At 37.0% G+C, this 17,258-nt stretch overlaps 1 protein-coding gene across 1 annotated transcript; it reads left to right on the top strand.

Annotated features, from left to right (window-relative positions):
* The first annotated feature begins 367 nt into the window (after positions 1-367).
* LOC123477447 lies at positions 368-1,652 on the top strand. The gene is made up of 5 exons (XM_045180786.1): positions 368-663; positions 750-943; positions 1,006-1,103; positions 1,230-1,384; positions 1,440-1,652. Exons 2-5 carry the CDS (start codon positions 756-758, stop codon positions 1,650-1,652), a joined length of 654 nt encoding a protein of 217 aa, XP_045036721.1. The 5' UTR covers positions 368-663; positions 750-755.
* Positions 1,653-17,258: the final 15,606 nt, after the last annotated feature.

Consider the following 17,258-nt stretch of genomic DNA (forward strand, 5'->3'; position numbering starts at 1 on the left):
TTGTTTATTTTTTTTTTATATTTTTTTTAATTATTTTTTTTTTATATATTAGGTGCACTGGTCTGGTGTTGGTTGTTTTCGAACTGCAACAAATTCTCCAATTTTTCAAGTGTCGTCTGCTTCATTCGTTTCCTTATCACTGTTGCAATTGGCTGTTTAAGTTTTCAAAGACATTTCCTTAATTGTGCATTCGATGTAGTGCATTACACACCCGCTGGAGGCTCTGACTACTATTTCCGAAATTAGGCACAAAGTAAGACGATTCCCTCCCTGTCGTGAACGAACCAGGGTTCTATGACTCTGATACCACTACCAGCATTAACAGATTGATGGGAAACATTTACGCGAATACTTTTATAAATATTGAAAGCAATAATAATCTTTTACATAATACTTAATAATCTTTCGTTTAAAAAATTTTAATAGTTATTTCCGCATCACAAATAGTTATATTCGGCAACCTTCGAGGAAAGTTTATGCTTGGCGCCAAAAGAAGCCGCCAAAACCAGTCTAGATTGGTCTCCTCTCTTGCAGTATTCGTACATTTTGTTATGGATTCTTGTCAATAAACTGCTGTAACGCAGGAAAACGTAAAGTTTTTCAAAGTGTCTCCAGTTGCCGAGCTTTATACGAGACTCTTAACCACGATCACTATTGTTGAAGGTAAGTAAATGTTATTTAGCCTTATTCTTGACTTCTTTTTCAATGTTTGATTGAAGTTTTGGTATTTCATATTGGTATTTCATCAGGTTATTATGGCTGCTAATGCCACGCCATCAGCCCACAATGTTTATTCCCTCCTGGTGTTGTTTGATTTTAAAGAGCAGCCACCTGGAATCGCTTCGGTGTCTGCAATTTTCAAACCAACACTCTGCGAAGATGAAAAGGATGTGCTAGCTCTTTTGACTTTATGGATTGAAAGTAAAAGACAAGTAGTTGTAAGGTAACAATTTAAGTTTCATTTTGTTATAAAGTTCTTTAGAGAAGTAACGTAAACTGATATAGATGGCGAAAAGGTGACTCGTCCCATTGGAACCTTAAGTTATACCTTAACAACATTGAGGATTCTGACCACAGATTGGGTGTTCCTGTATGCTTTTCAGGTAAGCTTGACAAACATTTAGCCAAAGTAACATTTCATTTCTTTATTTCTAAATGTTGTTGGTGTTCGTATAAAAAAAATATTTGTAAAACTGTCTTAATATTTCCAATATTCCACTTCCACACAGACGATAAAGATTTCCTTCGGCAGAAGAAACTGGACTTAAACAAACTTGCTGTGGATAATTTACAGCCCAAAGAAAAGGTAGCTATCCGCAGTCGTCGGCAACTGATTTATCCCGCTCAGCCAGACCAGAGCTCTAAGCGTAATCATCTTGAAAAGGTAAAGAAATTTTTATAAAAGTAAATTCCAATTCATTGTGAACTGTTTCATTTAGGAAAACGAAGATCTCAAATTGAAAATTTGGGAGCTGGAAGAACAGCTAAAAGACAGTACAAATAGCACAATGGAAGATTGTAAAACTAAAGTCTCTACTTTGGAAGAGGAGCTTGATCAAATGGCGCTCCAGCTAGCAGACCGGGAATGCGAAGCAATTGAGTCTGAAAAGCTAGAGTCCTTAGAAAAAAAAAGCAGTCTGACGATACAATGAATCAACTAGCGTCAAGTAAGTGTTCAGCCTTTTTTTTTTTTTCCAGGAAAAAGTTTTATACATGCTCATTTTTTCCTGAATATAGGGTTCCAGGAAAATATGGAAAAGCTTCAGGCAATCGTGGATCAGCATCAAACTAATTTTTCAAGTACCCCATCTCGGATGTCTGCTTCGGCAAGTAGCAGCCCGTGCGGATGTAATCCGGATGAAGTGATGGTAAATAATAAAATATTAATGTAGGAAAAAAAAAAAAAAAAAACCCTTTAAAATATTGTTTTAACATTTCAATTACTCGTGCCTCAATGCGAAGAATTTTGATTGCTGCGAGACTTGGAAAAACTGAAAAGGACTTAAATAACACAGTTACCACAATATTGGATGCTTTTTATTATCCTGCCGAGCTTGCTGAATATTCGTGGACAGGTAAAGTTTGCCCAACAAAGCCTGGAACACTGCCAAAAAAAAATTTCCTGAGGATATCTTGAATGCCATATCAGGTAAAATTTGTTTTCTTTCTCATTGGTCGACGTGGCACGAAGGCGAGTTGTCGAGGAATACCGTTCATGCTGCCGTCGGCCATCGCCTACTTGGATGCCACACGAACACCCGCAAAAAAAAAGAGGCATCCTGACTTAAATGGTGATTTCTAACGAAAAAATTAATAAAGAAAAAAAAAAAATATATAAAAAAAAATACTAAAGTCCGTTCGTATTTTAATCCAGATGATCTTTTACTGATGAGGTTAATTTAAACTTGTTTTTTTTACGTTTTATTTCGGTTGGGATTTGCATATGCATTTTTTTTTGAGTCAAAACCAGTTTTTATTGTAACTTTTATGGGTTTTTTATTTTAATAAAAAAAAAAAAAAAAAAAAAAAAAAAAAAAAAAAAAAAAAAAAAAAAAAAAAAATTACCATGCAGTGTCATTTTTTATACCTTATGTTAACGTAACATTTTTCTATGTAATTGACTCCTTTCACTTTTAAATTCTCCAGGGGTTTTTTAAAAAAAGTAAAATGCAATTTTCCGCTTTTCTTTAGTGGCAAACAATGTGCTTGCTGGTATTCTATTTACGTCATGTGTACTGTCTTTGAAATTTAAACAACGTTATTCCTACTCTTAAAGTCCTGCCAATATGTGATCGTGATTTTCGTTCTTAAAATTTGTGGTTTTTGATATCTGCTAATAATCCTTTTTTTATTTTAAATTTATTTTTAACGTCTTACTTGAATAGTCAATTCATAATTAACTTGAAAGAATAGTTAAACTATAAGTCATTTTTACCCAATAATGATATCAAATTTTGGATCTTAAGGTAGCCATTCTAAAGGTTATGATCTGTAAATACGGTAAATTTTGCCCAAGGTATAAAATTAAAAAATTGGGCAAAATCATCATAATGGGGGTGGGTAATGTCACACCTTTTTTTCCCTAGGTATTAAATGTCTGAAAAAGTGTAGCTGTTGTCATTATGGGTGGAATCGGGAGATATGGAAAAAATTATTTTATCAGTATGCTAGCTGTCGTTTCCGTCGGCGGGGTTCCGCGTTCAAAGATTGTATGCGTTAATAGTATTCAGAGCAAATCTAACTAATGAATATAATTAAATAAAAAATTTTAAAGAAAAAAAAAAAATTAAAAATTTAAAAAAAAAATTTAAAACGATTAATGATTATTAATTTCGCAAACAATTACACTGTTTTCATGAACGCAATAATTTTGTAAACAGTTGTCTAATCCAAGTCTAGAACGCGGATCTCCCGCGTCGCCGACGGAAACGTATCCAACAAGCCACTAATAATTTTTTAAATAACTGCTAGCATACTGATAAAAATAATTTTGTGTTTCCATATGCTACCCGATTACCCGACCCGATAGTGACAATAACGAGTAATGGAAAGACTATTTTGTATTGCAAAAATTTTTCTACTTAGTCGGGGGGTAGGGGAGTCTACCGAGTCTACACTTTTCCAGACATTTAATACTTAGGGCAAAAAAAAGGTGTCTGGACTGACATTACCCAACCCCCCTTATAATGATTTTGCACCAAAACCGCCCTACCTCTCCTTAAAAAGGTAAACTATTAATTTTTTCTACCCAGAGATGGCTTTTTCAAAACAAATCGGTGTTCACCTTTTTGTGCAGGATACTGTACGTCCTAAACACGTCGATGGCGTGGATTATTGCGTATGCCTCTTTCTCTGTGGTTGACCACTTGGCCTCGCGGTCGTTCAGATGTTTAGAGGTATATGCTATGACGACTTCTACGCCGTCTGATTTACGAAGGTCCTGTCCGTCGGACTCCGCTAAATCCCCTGATTGAGGTGGAGGTTGTATTTGAGCCAAGACTGCTCCTATTCCATATCCTGAAGCCTCTGTGTAGATGATAAATTCTCGGAAAAAATCCGGATAACCTAGAATAGGTCTAGTGATGAGAAAGTTCTTAATACATTCAAAGGCGTCCCTTTGTTCCTCCCCCCATTTTCATTCCGCTGACTTTCTAGTGAGCGCAGTTAGTGGATGGGCATTATCAGCAAAAGCCCGAATAAATTTTCTGTAGTAGCTGGCTAGATCTAAAAATGAGCTCAATTCTTTTACGTTTTTGGGAGCGGTATATTTAATAATCGCGTCTAATTTCTTTGTACTTGGTGTTATTCCTTTTCCGGATACGATGTAACCTAAATAATCTAATTCTTCTTTAAAAATTCGCACTTCTTTCTTTTCAACTTTAAACCCGCTTGTTTAAGGAGTCTAAAAACTGCTTCCAAGTGTGTCACATGATCAGTTATTGAATTACTGAACACTATGATGTCGTCTAGGTAAACCAATGCGAATTTGTACAATACCGTTTTTAAGATGTTATTCATTGCTCTTTGGAAAGTGCTGGGAGCATTTGTTAAGCCAAATGGCATTCGATTAAATTCATATTGGCCAAATTCATAAATTAAAGCTGTTTTGTGTTTATCACTTTCTTCTATTTCTATTTGCCAGGAGCCGCTCAGTAAGTCCAATGTTGAAAAATAAACTGATCCGCACAACGCGTCAATTGTGTCATCTATCCTAGGTAGAGGGTACTTATCCTTAACAGTAATTTTGTTCAAAGCTCTGAAGTCGATGCACATTCGCATCTCTCCATCTTTTTTAGGTACCATTACTATGACTGTAGCAAAAGGACTGTGGCTTTCTCTTATTATTTTGTTACTTAGCATTACCTCTATTTTAGTCTTAACAACAAGTTTTAGGGATTCGGGTGTTCTTCGTAGTCTTTGATTAATGGGAGCGTTATGGCCTATGTTGATGTGATGTTTAACTTGTGTAGCTAGACCCAAGTCGGATTCTTGGTCTGCGAAAAGATCTTCGTGTTTCTTTAGTAAAATTTCAATTTTAGTTTGTATGTCGTCTGATACATTGAGTGCTTGTTCTTCTTTTTCAGCAATCTTAGCTATCCACTTTGTTTTATTATTAAAGTCTAATTGAGTGAAGGATTCTAAATTACGACAATCTTGTTGTGTAAGATCTTCGTCTTCTCTATCAATTGGGATTAGTGGTATATGGATGCCTGCTTTGCTAAATGTTACGCTATAAATGGGCATGGTATTACTTCCAAAATTATGTTCTACTCCAAAGTGGTCATAACATATTTGACGACTTATAGTGTTAATCTTCACATTATTGTTAGATAAGAAATCTAATCCTAAGATGCATTGTTCATTTAAGTTTTTCATAACATAAAAGTGGTGGTTAATAATATGGTTATCATTGATAATAACTGAAAATTCAAATTTCCCTATCGATTTAAGTTCTTGTCCCGACACCGTTCTAAAAATAGGAGGATTCGCATTTTCTACTTGTTTTAAGTTCTCATTACACTCTAGAATATCTAATATTTTACTGGATACTAAACTAGCGGCGCTGGATACTAAACAGTGTCCACTAAAGCTATGATTTTTTTATTACAAATTCTAACGGGAATACGTATCAGTTTTGGTATTTCTACTTCTACATCTGATCCTAAATTGTATGTTAGTTGGGAGTTACGGATTGGTTTTATAGTGTTTATCGGGGACCTTGGTTGTTGGTACGTGCCATATCTGTCCAACATTCTCTTGCAATATGTCCTCTTCGGTTACACTTTTAGCAGGTCATTTCTCGATTTTCAGTAGTTCGAGGGTTGTTGCCAGTTAGCTGTTGCTGCTGTAGATGTTGGTTGCTGTTATAACGTGCTTGATGTCTGTAGTTGTTTGGTCCGTTGTAGTTTCCTTGCCGGTTGGGGTAGTCGTTCCGATATGGGGGACGTTGGTGAGATGGAAACCCGGTTTGCCTGTATCCTGAAGGATTATAATTTCTTCGTCCTGACGAATTGTAATCTCTGCGGTAAGGGCTGTTGTCTCTGTTTCTACTTAGGCTTCTTTCTCGACTTGATTCTCGGCTGTTATGACTGTCAGCAAATCGCACTCGCGAATCACGTGATCTTGAGTAACGTTCACTTGGACGTGATCTTCTGTTTTCGTATTGGTCAGTTGCAGCTATGGTAATGTCGTTTTCCTGTGAGGATCCACGTTTCGTATTAGTACATTTTAATTCTGACAGAGCTTCTGATAATTTTTGCTCAAGTAGTTGGATTTTATCGTCTTGTTGTTTTTCGTGATGCGTTATCCCTGCTATAACAGCTGACATCTCCTTTTCGTCTGTAGCTTCTTTTGTGTGTAGAATTTTTTCAGAAATGAAAAGTTGTTTACATAATACGTCAAAGTCTTCTGTTTTTCTGGCATTCGTAGAGAAAGTTCTGCTTTATACTTTCGTAGTAATCCTTGTAGTAGGATTTTGCTTTTTCTGTGATCCCTCATCTTTTTCACTTTGTTTAGTAATTGTCCTTCAATAATAGTTTGGTTATGATCAGCCCTTTCTTTTTACCAGCGATGGTATCGTAAAGATTATTTAACCTTGACACAAAAGCTCTGCTGTTTTCTTCCGGTTTTTTAGTTAATTTTGCAAGTTTTTTCTCCAGCGTAGCTAGGTCGTCGGTGTCTTGAATTCTTGTTATTAGTGCTTCTTTCCAATCCTGGTAATTTAGATCATCGCCTTCTTCCTCAGCGTAGTTTTCATGCCATTCGAAGGCTTCGCCTTTCAATCGGTCAGAGAAGAAACGTATCTTTTGATTTTCGTCCCATTCGTTGTTTCGTGCTTCGTGTTCCGCGCCGCGTAGCCACTCTGATATTAGTTTATCAGTGCTTTTTCCTTTAAAGATTGGGATTGCCTTTTTGTCTTCTCTGGAGAATAGCTCTCCTAGGGCCTTCACTATTGGCTGAGTGAAGTACCTGTTCACTTTCTTTGCGTCTTCGCCGTCCTGCTCAGTTGCTGGAATATCGTCATCCTTGGGATTTTTCTTGGAGGTATTCACGAACGTTTTTTCCGAAGTGTCCTCGTCGTCGTGTATTACGCCCATGTCGACCTTCTTTTTTAGCTGTTGATTTTCTTGCTCCAAATAGATGATTGTTTTGTTTAAGTGTTCTATTTGCCTTTTGAGGTTTTCTATTGTTTGATCAAAATCGTTTGTTTGTTCTATTTCCAGCTCGTAGTGGGGTGATTTGTCTCCACTGTCTGTCGGCAAGGTCAGTTCGTTTATATCTCCCACTAGTTTGGTTATTTCTCCTGGTTCGTCCTCGTCTAACCTTGAGTCGTTGGAGTCTTCAGTCTCGATGAATTTAACTTGAAGTTTTTTGTATTCTTTCACCCGGTTTTCCAGAAATGTTATTTGATTTTTTTGTCCTCGTACCCGATCTTGTAGTTCTTCAAGGTCTTTTTCAAGGTTTTTGTTCTTCGAAGTAAAATCTAGCAAGTTTTTCTTTAAATTGATTTTCTCTGCTGAAGCCTTGTCGAGTCTGTCTGCCAAAACTTTTATCTCTTTCTGGAGCTGCTCTGCTGTTTCTGATACTTGTTTTATCTGGTTTTCTGCTGTGCTGAGTTTCTTGATCAGTCTGGTCTTCTCACCTTCAAGTTTGTTAATTATTTCTTGTCCTTCGGTCTCGACAGCTGCGTTGTTTTCCTCTTTTCTTTTGAGAAGATTCTGCAATTGGCTCTCGGTTGCTAAGGTGGCTTCAAGGTTTTGTTCTAGGTCGGCGATTCGGGAATTGGCTTTTTCAAGGGAGTTTTTCAGAGTCTCGTTGTTTTCTTGAAATTGCTCTAACGAACTACTTAAAGTGTATTTGGAACTCTTTGCCTTCTTTTTGTTACTCTCCAATTGTTTTTGCGCGTTTGAAAGTTCAAATTTTAGCGTAGATATCTGCTTTTTATCTTCAATTAGTGCAATTACTGACTCTTTTTGCAATATACTGATGGTACCGAACAAAAATTCTTTTTCTTTTCCGTGCAATGTGTGTAGCTGTTGGAGTAAACTATCGAGTGTTCTGGTGTTCCCACCTTGTGCGACTATATCGTCTTTGAGTGTTTTAGTAGCATTAGCAATGGTTTCTGCTGTTACACCATCTGTTACTTTTAAAGTTTGTTCTAAAAGGTAATAAGTGTAAAAATGCAGCGAATTTTGCGTCGCCTCACTTGCTTCTCGTTTCTGTGTTTGTAACTGTTTTGATATTTTCAGTTGTTGAGATTGTCTGGTATGATTTACTTCTTTCTAAGTCTTGCTTAAATTCTAAGACATATTGGTCTTCCAATGGTCCAAAAATTGTTCTCGATGGTGACTTAGGTTTGGGTCTTGGTCGGTTAAATCAGATTCTTGTAGTACGGGGTATAAAGGTAGTAGTATGTTCTCGTTGAGAGCAGTCTTTTGTACAGGTGAATCAAACGGCATTCGCTTACCTCGATGATGTTCCGATGTCGGTTGCTTGAAGACTTAGTGATAGAAGCGTTGAATACTTGCAGCTAGCAAATTAAGCACAGATCAGAAACTTTTCTTCCAGAATCTCGTTGTTATTCTTGCAGTCTCGTTGGGACCTCCAAATGTAATAGTTTCTAGACTGTGTATTTGCCAGTTAACTAACTCTACTTAAGACGATACAACCATGCACTTATATACCAAAAGATTGAAGGTTAAGAAGGGAGGGGTTTACAATAACTTTTACTTTTATCATAAACTATTATCCGCAGGGAAGGTTGCATTCGTGACGACCTTCTTGCTGGGTGGGGCTGCTGTTGCTGGGAGAAGTTGCTGCGGTCTATTACAGTATTATAAACCTTAATATACATTAATACACATTCATTAATTGACCATCTTAGACAGTTAGCGCAGCTTATGCCGCCATTCTTTAAATTTCTGGCTAACCTCTTTTTTTAAACGTTTCACTTCCCTATGATATCAGATTTCTATATATTCAAACATTAAAAAAGGGACCATTTCCATGCGATGTTCGTCGCAAAAAATTTTTGACAAAACAAGGTTGTTCAAAAAAGATTTTGAACAATTTTCTCAACTTAAAAAACATGCCAAGAGAGGCAAAGGCTCCCTGCGTTTTGCCTCTCTTGACATTTTTTTTTACATTTGTCAAAGTTGAGAAAATTGTTCAAAATCATGTTCTCTCTGAAAAGGCTTACATGAGAGATTCCTTCCACCAAGTCATCTATGATGTTGCATGCAACGGACTTGTTTTGCCAAATATTTGTTGCGAGAAACATCGCACGGAAATGGTCCCATTTTTAATGTTTGAATACATAGAATCCGATATCACATGGAAGCGAAACGGTTAAAAAATGAGGTTAGCCAGAAATCCAAAGAAGAGCAGCATAAGCTGCGCAAACTGTCTAAGATGGTTAATTAATGTTTATTAATGTATATTAAGGTTTATAATAAAAATAGGAAATGATTCAGGTTTCCTTTATTTGTAGAGTAATTTTTTTAAATTTTTAATGCAGAAGAAAACAGCGCGGAAATCTGTCATAAGCGACTACTTTCCCCATTGTTGACAATGTTATGGAGGGAATGTTATGACTTATCCGGGTAGTCAGCGCCCCTAGTGAGTGCCCCAAAATTTTTCCGCGGAAATAGCAGACGAAACACCTAGCAGACGACAGTTCTGGGACCTCTAATGTTAGACCATGGTGTTGCTTCAGTTTCCAACATGAGCCAAAGCAACGGTGGCGACATCTCTGCAACTGAGGGTAAACAAACTTGCTTCTCCTGTCTGGCTCCGTTCAACGGCAAGAAAGGCTCTAAATTCTGTAACAAAGCCTGCTAGCACGATTCGCAGAAAGCTAACCGCAAACAGTCCTCTCAAATCGCCAGTGGCCTTATCCAGGGAGCATGGCCGTGATTATGGTGATTTTGTTCCCCGAATGTTAGATACCAGTCTAAACGACCGTTATCAGCCGACAATAGCATGGAGCAGGCTCTCTCAGAACCAAAGAAATTGCGATATGAAGATCTTTCCAGCATCACAGAGAACAAGGAGCTTTCTCACCTTGACTCTCTTAGCAGGGATGCCATCAGTGCGAAACTTGGCGCCGCTCCTCAATTTGTCAGACTTCAACATGAACGCATCACCAAACTGGAATCGGAACTTAAAAACGCCAAGCTTGCCTTTGCCAACGCCGCAATCTGCCAATTCAATTTCCAACAAGCTTCTTCGACTAGTCAGGCCCCTCTTACTCCGGGTCCATCAACTAGGCCACCCTATGCCCAAGCTGCTAGAGTGCAGCAAGCCCTGGTCCTGGTAGCCAACTTTGCAAAAGGTTCTGCACCGGCTACCTAGGGGAAAGAAAGGGGTCTGGACTGACATTACTCAAGCCCCTTTATGATGATTTTGCGCCAAAACCGCCCAATCTCTCCTTAAAAAGGTAAACTATTTATACTTTCTATCCACAGCTGGCTTTTAAAAAATAAATCGATGCTGTTCACCGTTTTGTGCAGAATACTGTACGTACGTCTACAATATTCGATCACAGAGCCATCATATTCGTAGGCAGGCATTCTACCATTGTGCGAATTCAGTACACAATTTAAAATTTGAAGTATTGTCGTAATTTACGTCCTATGATGGCTGATAGAATATTATCGGGGAAGATTTTTAAATGTTTTAAATATTACGAGAATATTTTCGTGGACAATTTTTTAATGTTTTAAATATGACGTTTTTTCTTTATAATGCAGTTATTATGGTGCGAGCTCGGTTCCCATTAAACAAATTATTTGTACTCCAACTAGCATAAATAAAAAATTAACCATCTCAACGGATGTAAATAAACGAATGTAAATAAATGTGTATTTATTGTTTCATCTCAAACATTAGCTTAACCTAAGACTTCCTTGCAGTGGTCATGGGATAGAAGTTGAAAAAGGAGGGGTGATTTTTTATTTTGACTTTCAGTAATGGGCGGTCGCTTGATGAAGGTGTCCCTGCAGAGTTAGTGTTTTCCCCTACAGAGAGTGATACGGCGAACGTGTACCTTGCCTATTATATCGTGCTAAAATCCTTGTTTTTTCGTATAGTGTTCCCGCAAGAGGGTAGGGGAGAGTGGGGCTAGTTGGCAGGAGGGCAAGTTTGCAATTCTAAATTTAGACGAATTGTGTGAAAGAGGTTTTATTGAAATAATTCATAGTCAAAGATGTTTATCGTGCGCACATTTGTGCAAAGTTTTATAAATTTATCCCAAATAGTTTAGGAAATAGAAAATAACGAAATTTTTTTCGTCAAATCCACAATAGTTGCGTGCTTGGTATTCATCAATTTGATCTTTTCTTGGTATGCATATAATTTTTTAAAAAATATTAGTTTTATAGAAAAATTGTGTCGATTTAGGATTTGTTTTAATCAATTATAAAGGAGTAATAAAAATTTTTATTTGAATAAACCCCGGGTTGGGGCAAGTTGATACATTGCAACATGGGGCATGTCGGCATAGGCATTATACATGCATATGTATAGAGTACATGGCCTGTCAAAATGTCAGGGAATTGTAAGTCAAATTTTTGCTAGATATGACTTATGGTGAACAGTGGTATGCATTAGAGGCCAAAATTTGGCAAATTTTAAGTGTTTCACTTTATACGATGTTCACCTGTGAAATGTTTGCCTGAATTATGTATATTTTTTTTAATTTTTTTGCATTTAAGGCTATTAATCTTTATGTAAGTTATCACAACTTATTTCTGAGTTTCCCACTCTAAAATAACTATAGGATTTTTTTTTATTGTAATGTTATTCTAGTTTGTTTACAACATCAACATTTCACTGAAATCCGTATTTGAAATACATGGGGCCAACTTACCCCACTACCACTGCCAACTTACCCCGTTAGTGGGGCATGTAGGCAAATTTTTTTTAGCTTTTTGAACGTTGATTTCGATATGAATTCTTCAACGTAGATCAAATAAAAAAATAGCACGAGAAAGCTGGTTATCTGAGCTTTCTTTTACAATTTTTTGGGTGTCAAAATATGAAACATTAAATAAACCAGAGATGAAATAAAAAAAATTTTACCAACTAGCCCCACCCTCCCCTACCCGTTTTCTGAGAGGGAAAATAGCCATAGTGGAGCAAACACGGGTCTCTGACTCTGGATATCTAATTGAAAATTTATTCGTTATTCGAATATTATTCGTATTTGCGAATAAAAAGTCATTTTTATTCGTTATTTGTTATTCGTATTCGCTTGTTCTGCTTATTCGTATTTGTTTACAAAACGAATCAAATTTTTCCATATTAGACAGAACACTGATAAACAGAATATTAATCGTTTTTTCTTTACACGTACGTACGTCTATAGGATTCAAACCTCGAACCTTCAGATTCGTAGGGATGTATTCTACCACTGTACAAGTTCAGTAGGGTCTACACAATATGTTAACCACGCTATCGTATCGTATCGTATCCATATGTTAAGCCACGCTGCGTTGTATTAAACACGAACGAGTTTTACAAAAGACGAAAATTGGAGTGACAGGTTGCGACTGCAGCAATGACGAAAACGAATCAGAGTGACCTCGTTGCCGAATCTCCTTCCGTCTTCGACTACGGCGGAAATGCAGAAAAAGGGAAAAACAGAAGAAGGGCGCTAACGTGAACAATTAGCTTTAGGTGTAAATGGGTTGGCGGAAGTGTAAGGGAGGGTAACCTATTAGCAAAACGAAAGGGTATTAGTTTAGCCAAGGTCAGACAAGTTCAGACTTGTCTGCCCCTCGGCAATGACACGAACACACACACACACGTACAGTATCCTGCACAAAAATCCGAACACCGATTTAATTTTTTAAAGCCACCTATTGGCAAGGTAGTGGGTTTTTTGTTTGTTTTTCTTTAAGGGGGAGGGTAGACGGGGTGATGGACACGTCAGGGCAGGGTTGGGTAAGTCTAGATATTTAAAAAAAGTGCCTTAAGGTATTACGCTTTAAGGCAAATTACAGGTCGGGACATTTTTGCAACCCCCAGGGTGGTGTTTTTTTTAAACGACAGTTGGAAATTTAGGGCTTGGGCTTAGTAATGTTTCTTACCGAAACAATTTAGCTTATGTTTCAGCTGCCTGTGAACATTTACATCGTTGTCAATGGCGTAGGTGTAGCGTTTCTGAGTGTGATGCTGGGGATCGGTGTTCGATTCCAGATGAGGTGTTAAATAATTGTGGATACCTTACGAGAAATTCTCGATTATATATGAAACAAATTTTTATCGAGCAATATGTTTTTTTTTTTTATTTTATAATTTAACAAATAATAAACTCCTTCGTTTTGAAGTAATTAATATTCCCAGCAAATTCGAATGAAGAATGTTATAACAATACCAATGTTTTCGCAATTCCGCATCGGGAATCGAACACTGATCTACGGCGTCGCAATCAGAGCTTCTACACATATGCCATCGGTATTGAAAACATTGTGCACAGGCAGCTATCTAATTTATTTGGGTATAGAATATAACACAGCCTAAGTCCAACATTTCCAACTGTCGTTTAAAAAAACACACCACCCTGAGGGTTGCAAAAATGTCCCGACCTGTTACTTGCCTTAAAGCGTTATACCTTAAGGCATAAAAAAAATGTATAGACTTACTCAACCCTGCCCTATGTGTCCATCACCCCGTCTACCCTCCCTCTTAAAGAAAAACAAACCAAAAAAAAACCCTTTACCCCACCAATAGGTGGCTTTAAAAAATTAAATCGGTGTTCGGATTTTTGTGCAGGATACTGTACATACAGACATACAAAACAAAAAATTAAATTTACATTTATCCCTAACGACTTCTGTCGTTAACATCACTGTTCGAGCAAGGGAAATGTATTTATGGAAGGTGACTCTTCTTTCCCCTGCACATCAACTGATACCCGTGAAAATTAAAAGTAACCCCTGAAGAAGTTGAAGTCTTTCGAGAATCGTGGCATGCAAGGATTGAAATAATCTCATTACGATACTTATTTTGGCGCGCCTCTGTAATTAAGGATAAGCGGACTTGATTGGTATTAATGGTTATGTCTTATTCCTAAACCTACTCTTCGGTGGCTAGGGAGATTTACCTGTTAGTTCGTCTTCCGTAATATGAAACACCAATGTTTCGACCTATAGAATAGGCGTTTCTGCTCTACTAGCATCGTCTACTAATGTTGGCATATCCAGTTCTACAGTTGTATTTTGCACTTCTTTGAGTAGACCCTCTGAATCAGCGTCATCGTCATCAATATCTACTACACACTTCTGTTTGACTTCTTCCACCGGCTTCGAAAATAATTCTACTTTCTTAAATATCTCTTATAGTTGTTTCTTGAAATGACTATTAATCTTCACTTTCATCCAGACCCGTGTTAGCGATTTTTTTCCCCTAGGCAGGGACGCAGTGTGCCCCCCCTCCCTCACCTCAAGTAAAAGAAAAAATCTTGTTGCGCTTTTTTCTTGATTGGCAATTTTTCAAAGATTTCTGTATTGTTATTTTTATCAAAACGATTAAAGTTTATTGCGAGTTTTTTTCCCTAAAACTGTTCAATGATAGACTCAATATCCAACAACTTGACTATATCGCTTTCAATTTGAATAATAGACAATGCACACAAACGGACCTGCTGCATTGTGGAACGGTGAGCATTCTTCACACGTTTAAGCACAGAAAATGATCTTTCCCCAGAACAATTAGTAACAGCAGTGGAAAGAAGAATACGGAGAATTGTTTGTAAGTTTGGAAAAATGGACGACAGGTTTCGGGCCTTTATGAATTTTAACAGATGTAAAGCCGTAATATTTGGTTTCTTGATTCGACTGCTTTCCTCCTCGGCATTATGATGCTGGTTGGCTTCAAACTCACGAACTGAAGAAAAGAATGATTTGAAGTGAAGGCATTCACTTCCCAGGTTATAGTCCACATTCTTGGGATATCGTTTCGTTATTAGTAGGTTGTAACAAACTGACTGTCGATTCGTGCTTGGCCCTTAACGAAGAAAAAATGTTGTGATAGCCTTACGAGGATCTGATAAGCCTTTGTGCTTATTCAGCTTTTGATGGCAATTTTTCAGGTTACAGAATCCAACAGATGAGGCTAGATTACTTTTGGTTTTTCCAAAAAAGAAGCAAGGTAGACAATACAAACTTCCATTTGCAGCTGAATAAATTAGCCAATCTCTGAATTGTTCTTCGTTATTGATTATCTTCCGGTAAAAACATTGTTTGGTTTGTGAATCGTCTTCGTCCTTTGGCATCCTCTCTCATTGAAGCTGAAAAGTTTTGGGGGGCACCTTAGTAATGCTTTGGTTCAAAAAGAGATAATCAATTAAACTTTGATTGCACCTTTCCCATTCAGCCGGATCCCAAGAAAAATTAACCGAACATGACGTGGTTTCCGGATCTTGAAAACTGCCTGCATGATATAGGTAGGGGAGAGTGGGGCTAGTTGGCAGGAGGGCAAGTTTGCAATTCCTAATTTAGAAGAATTGTGTGAAAGAGGTTTTATTGAAATAATTCATAGTCAAAGATGTTTATCGTGCGCACATTTGTGCGCACGAGTTTTATAAATTTATCCCAAATAGTTTAGGAAATAGAAAATAATGAATTTTTTTGCGTCAAATCCACAATAGTTGCGTGCTTGGTATTCATCAATTTTATCTTTTCTTGGTATGCATATAATTTTTAAAAAATGTTAGTTTTATAGAAAATTCTGTCCTTTATTGAACTGTAACAATGGATTTGCTTTAATCAATTATAAAGGAGTAATAAAAATTTTTTTAAAAACAAACCCCGGGTTGGGGCAAGTTGATACATTGCAACATGGGGCATGTCGGCATAGGCATTATACATGCATATGTATAGTACATGGCCTGTCAAAATGTCAGGGAATTGTAAGTCGAATGTTTGCTATAGATATGACTTATGGTGAACAGTGGTATGCATTAGAGGACAAAATTTGGCACATTTTAGGTGTTTCACTTGATACGATGTTCACCTGTGAAATTTTTGCCTGAATTATGTATATTATTTTTTATTTTTTGCATTTAAGGCTATTAATCTTTATGTAAGTTATCACAACTTATTTCTGAGTTTCCCACTCTAAAATAACTATAGGATTTTTGTTTATTGTAATGTTATTCTAGTTTGTTTACAACATCAACATTTCACTGAAATCCGTATTTGAAATACATGGGGCCAACTTACCCCACTACCACTGCCAACTTACCCCGTTAGTGGGGCATGTAGGCAAATTTTTTTTAGCTTTTTGAACGTAGATTTCGATATGAATTCTTCAACGTAGATCAAATTAAAAAATAGCACGAGAAAGCTGGTTATCTGAGCTTTCTTTTACATTTTTTTTGGGTGTCAAAATATGAAAAATTAAAGAAACCAGAGAAGAAATTAAAAAAATTGTACCAACTAGCCCCACCCTCCCCTATAGTTCTACCCCAAAATTGAATCAATCCATTGAGATCGTTTGCATTACGGAGCAGCCGAGCAGGGCATATAATTAAGGTAATTACTACGCCTTTGGGAATAGGGATTTAAGAATAGGAGTACTAAATCGAATTCAAAATTTAAAATAATACAGTAAAAAGTTTACAATTACCTATATCGACCGCAGTGAAGTCTTTGCATGGCTCTGATGCTTTCGCCGATAAAAGATTATCCAAATAATCCTCATAATCCTCATCTCCCAGTTAAGTGAGTTGACCATCCACGTCACTTTCTTGACTTACACTGGTATCAATTTCATTGGTAGAAACATCACTATCGTTCTGCTGCTGAAGCACAACGTCTGCAGGTTTTAAAAAACTAAAAATTTTCCCCGTGGACGCAAGAAAGTTGTCCAATTCTTTTTTTTTCCGTGCATTTTCTTTTCTACGAGCACACCCTGATTTTCTTTTTTAAATATTTTCACTCATTTTACTACACTCAGACACTAAATCACTGAACTTCTGAAGAAACCCCTTCGTCAGCCATGATCGACACTCTGCTAGACTGGCAGTCTGGTCTGGACAAGTAAGACTACCCTATTTTGGGCTTTCCTCCCCTCAGGCAGGGCAACAATGCAACATGCTCTTGCCTTTAACCCACAAGTGGATAATCCACTTGTCTAGTGCATAACATTTTTTTGCAGTAGACAAAAAAAATATTAATTTCAAAACGATTTGCTCATTCTTTTACAGTTTATAGGCATACACAACACAAAATAACAAAAAAATTTAATTGCCT

The sequence above is a fragment of the Daphnia magna genome, unplaced genomic scaffold (genome assembly GCF_020631705.1).
Source record: "Daphnia magna isolate NIES unplaced genomic scaffold, ASM2063170v1.1 Dm_contigs021, whole genome shotgun sequence".
NCBI lineage: Eukaryota > Metazoa > Arthropoda > Branchiopoda > Diplostraca > Daphniidae > Daphnia > Daphnia magna.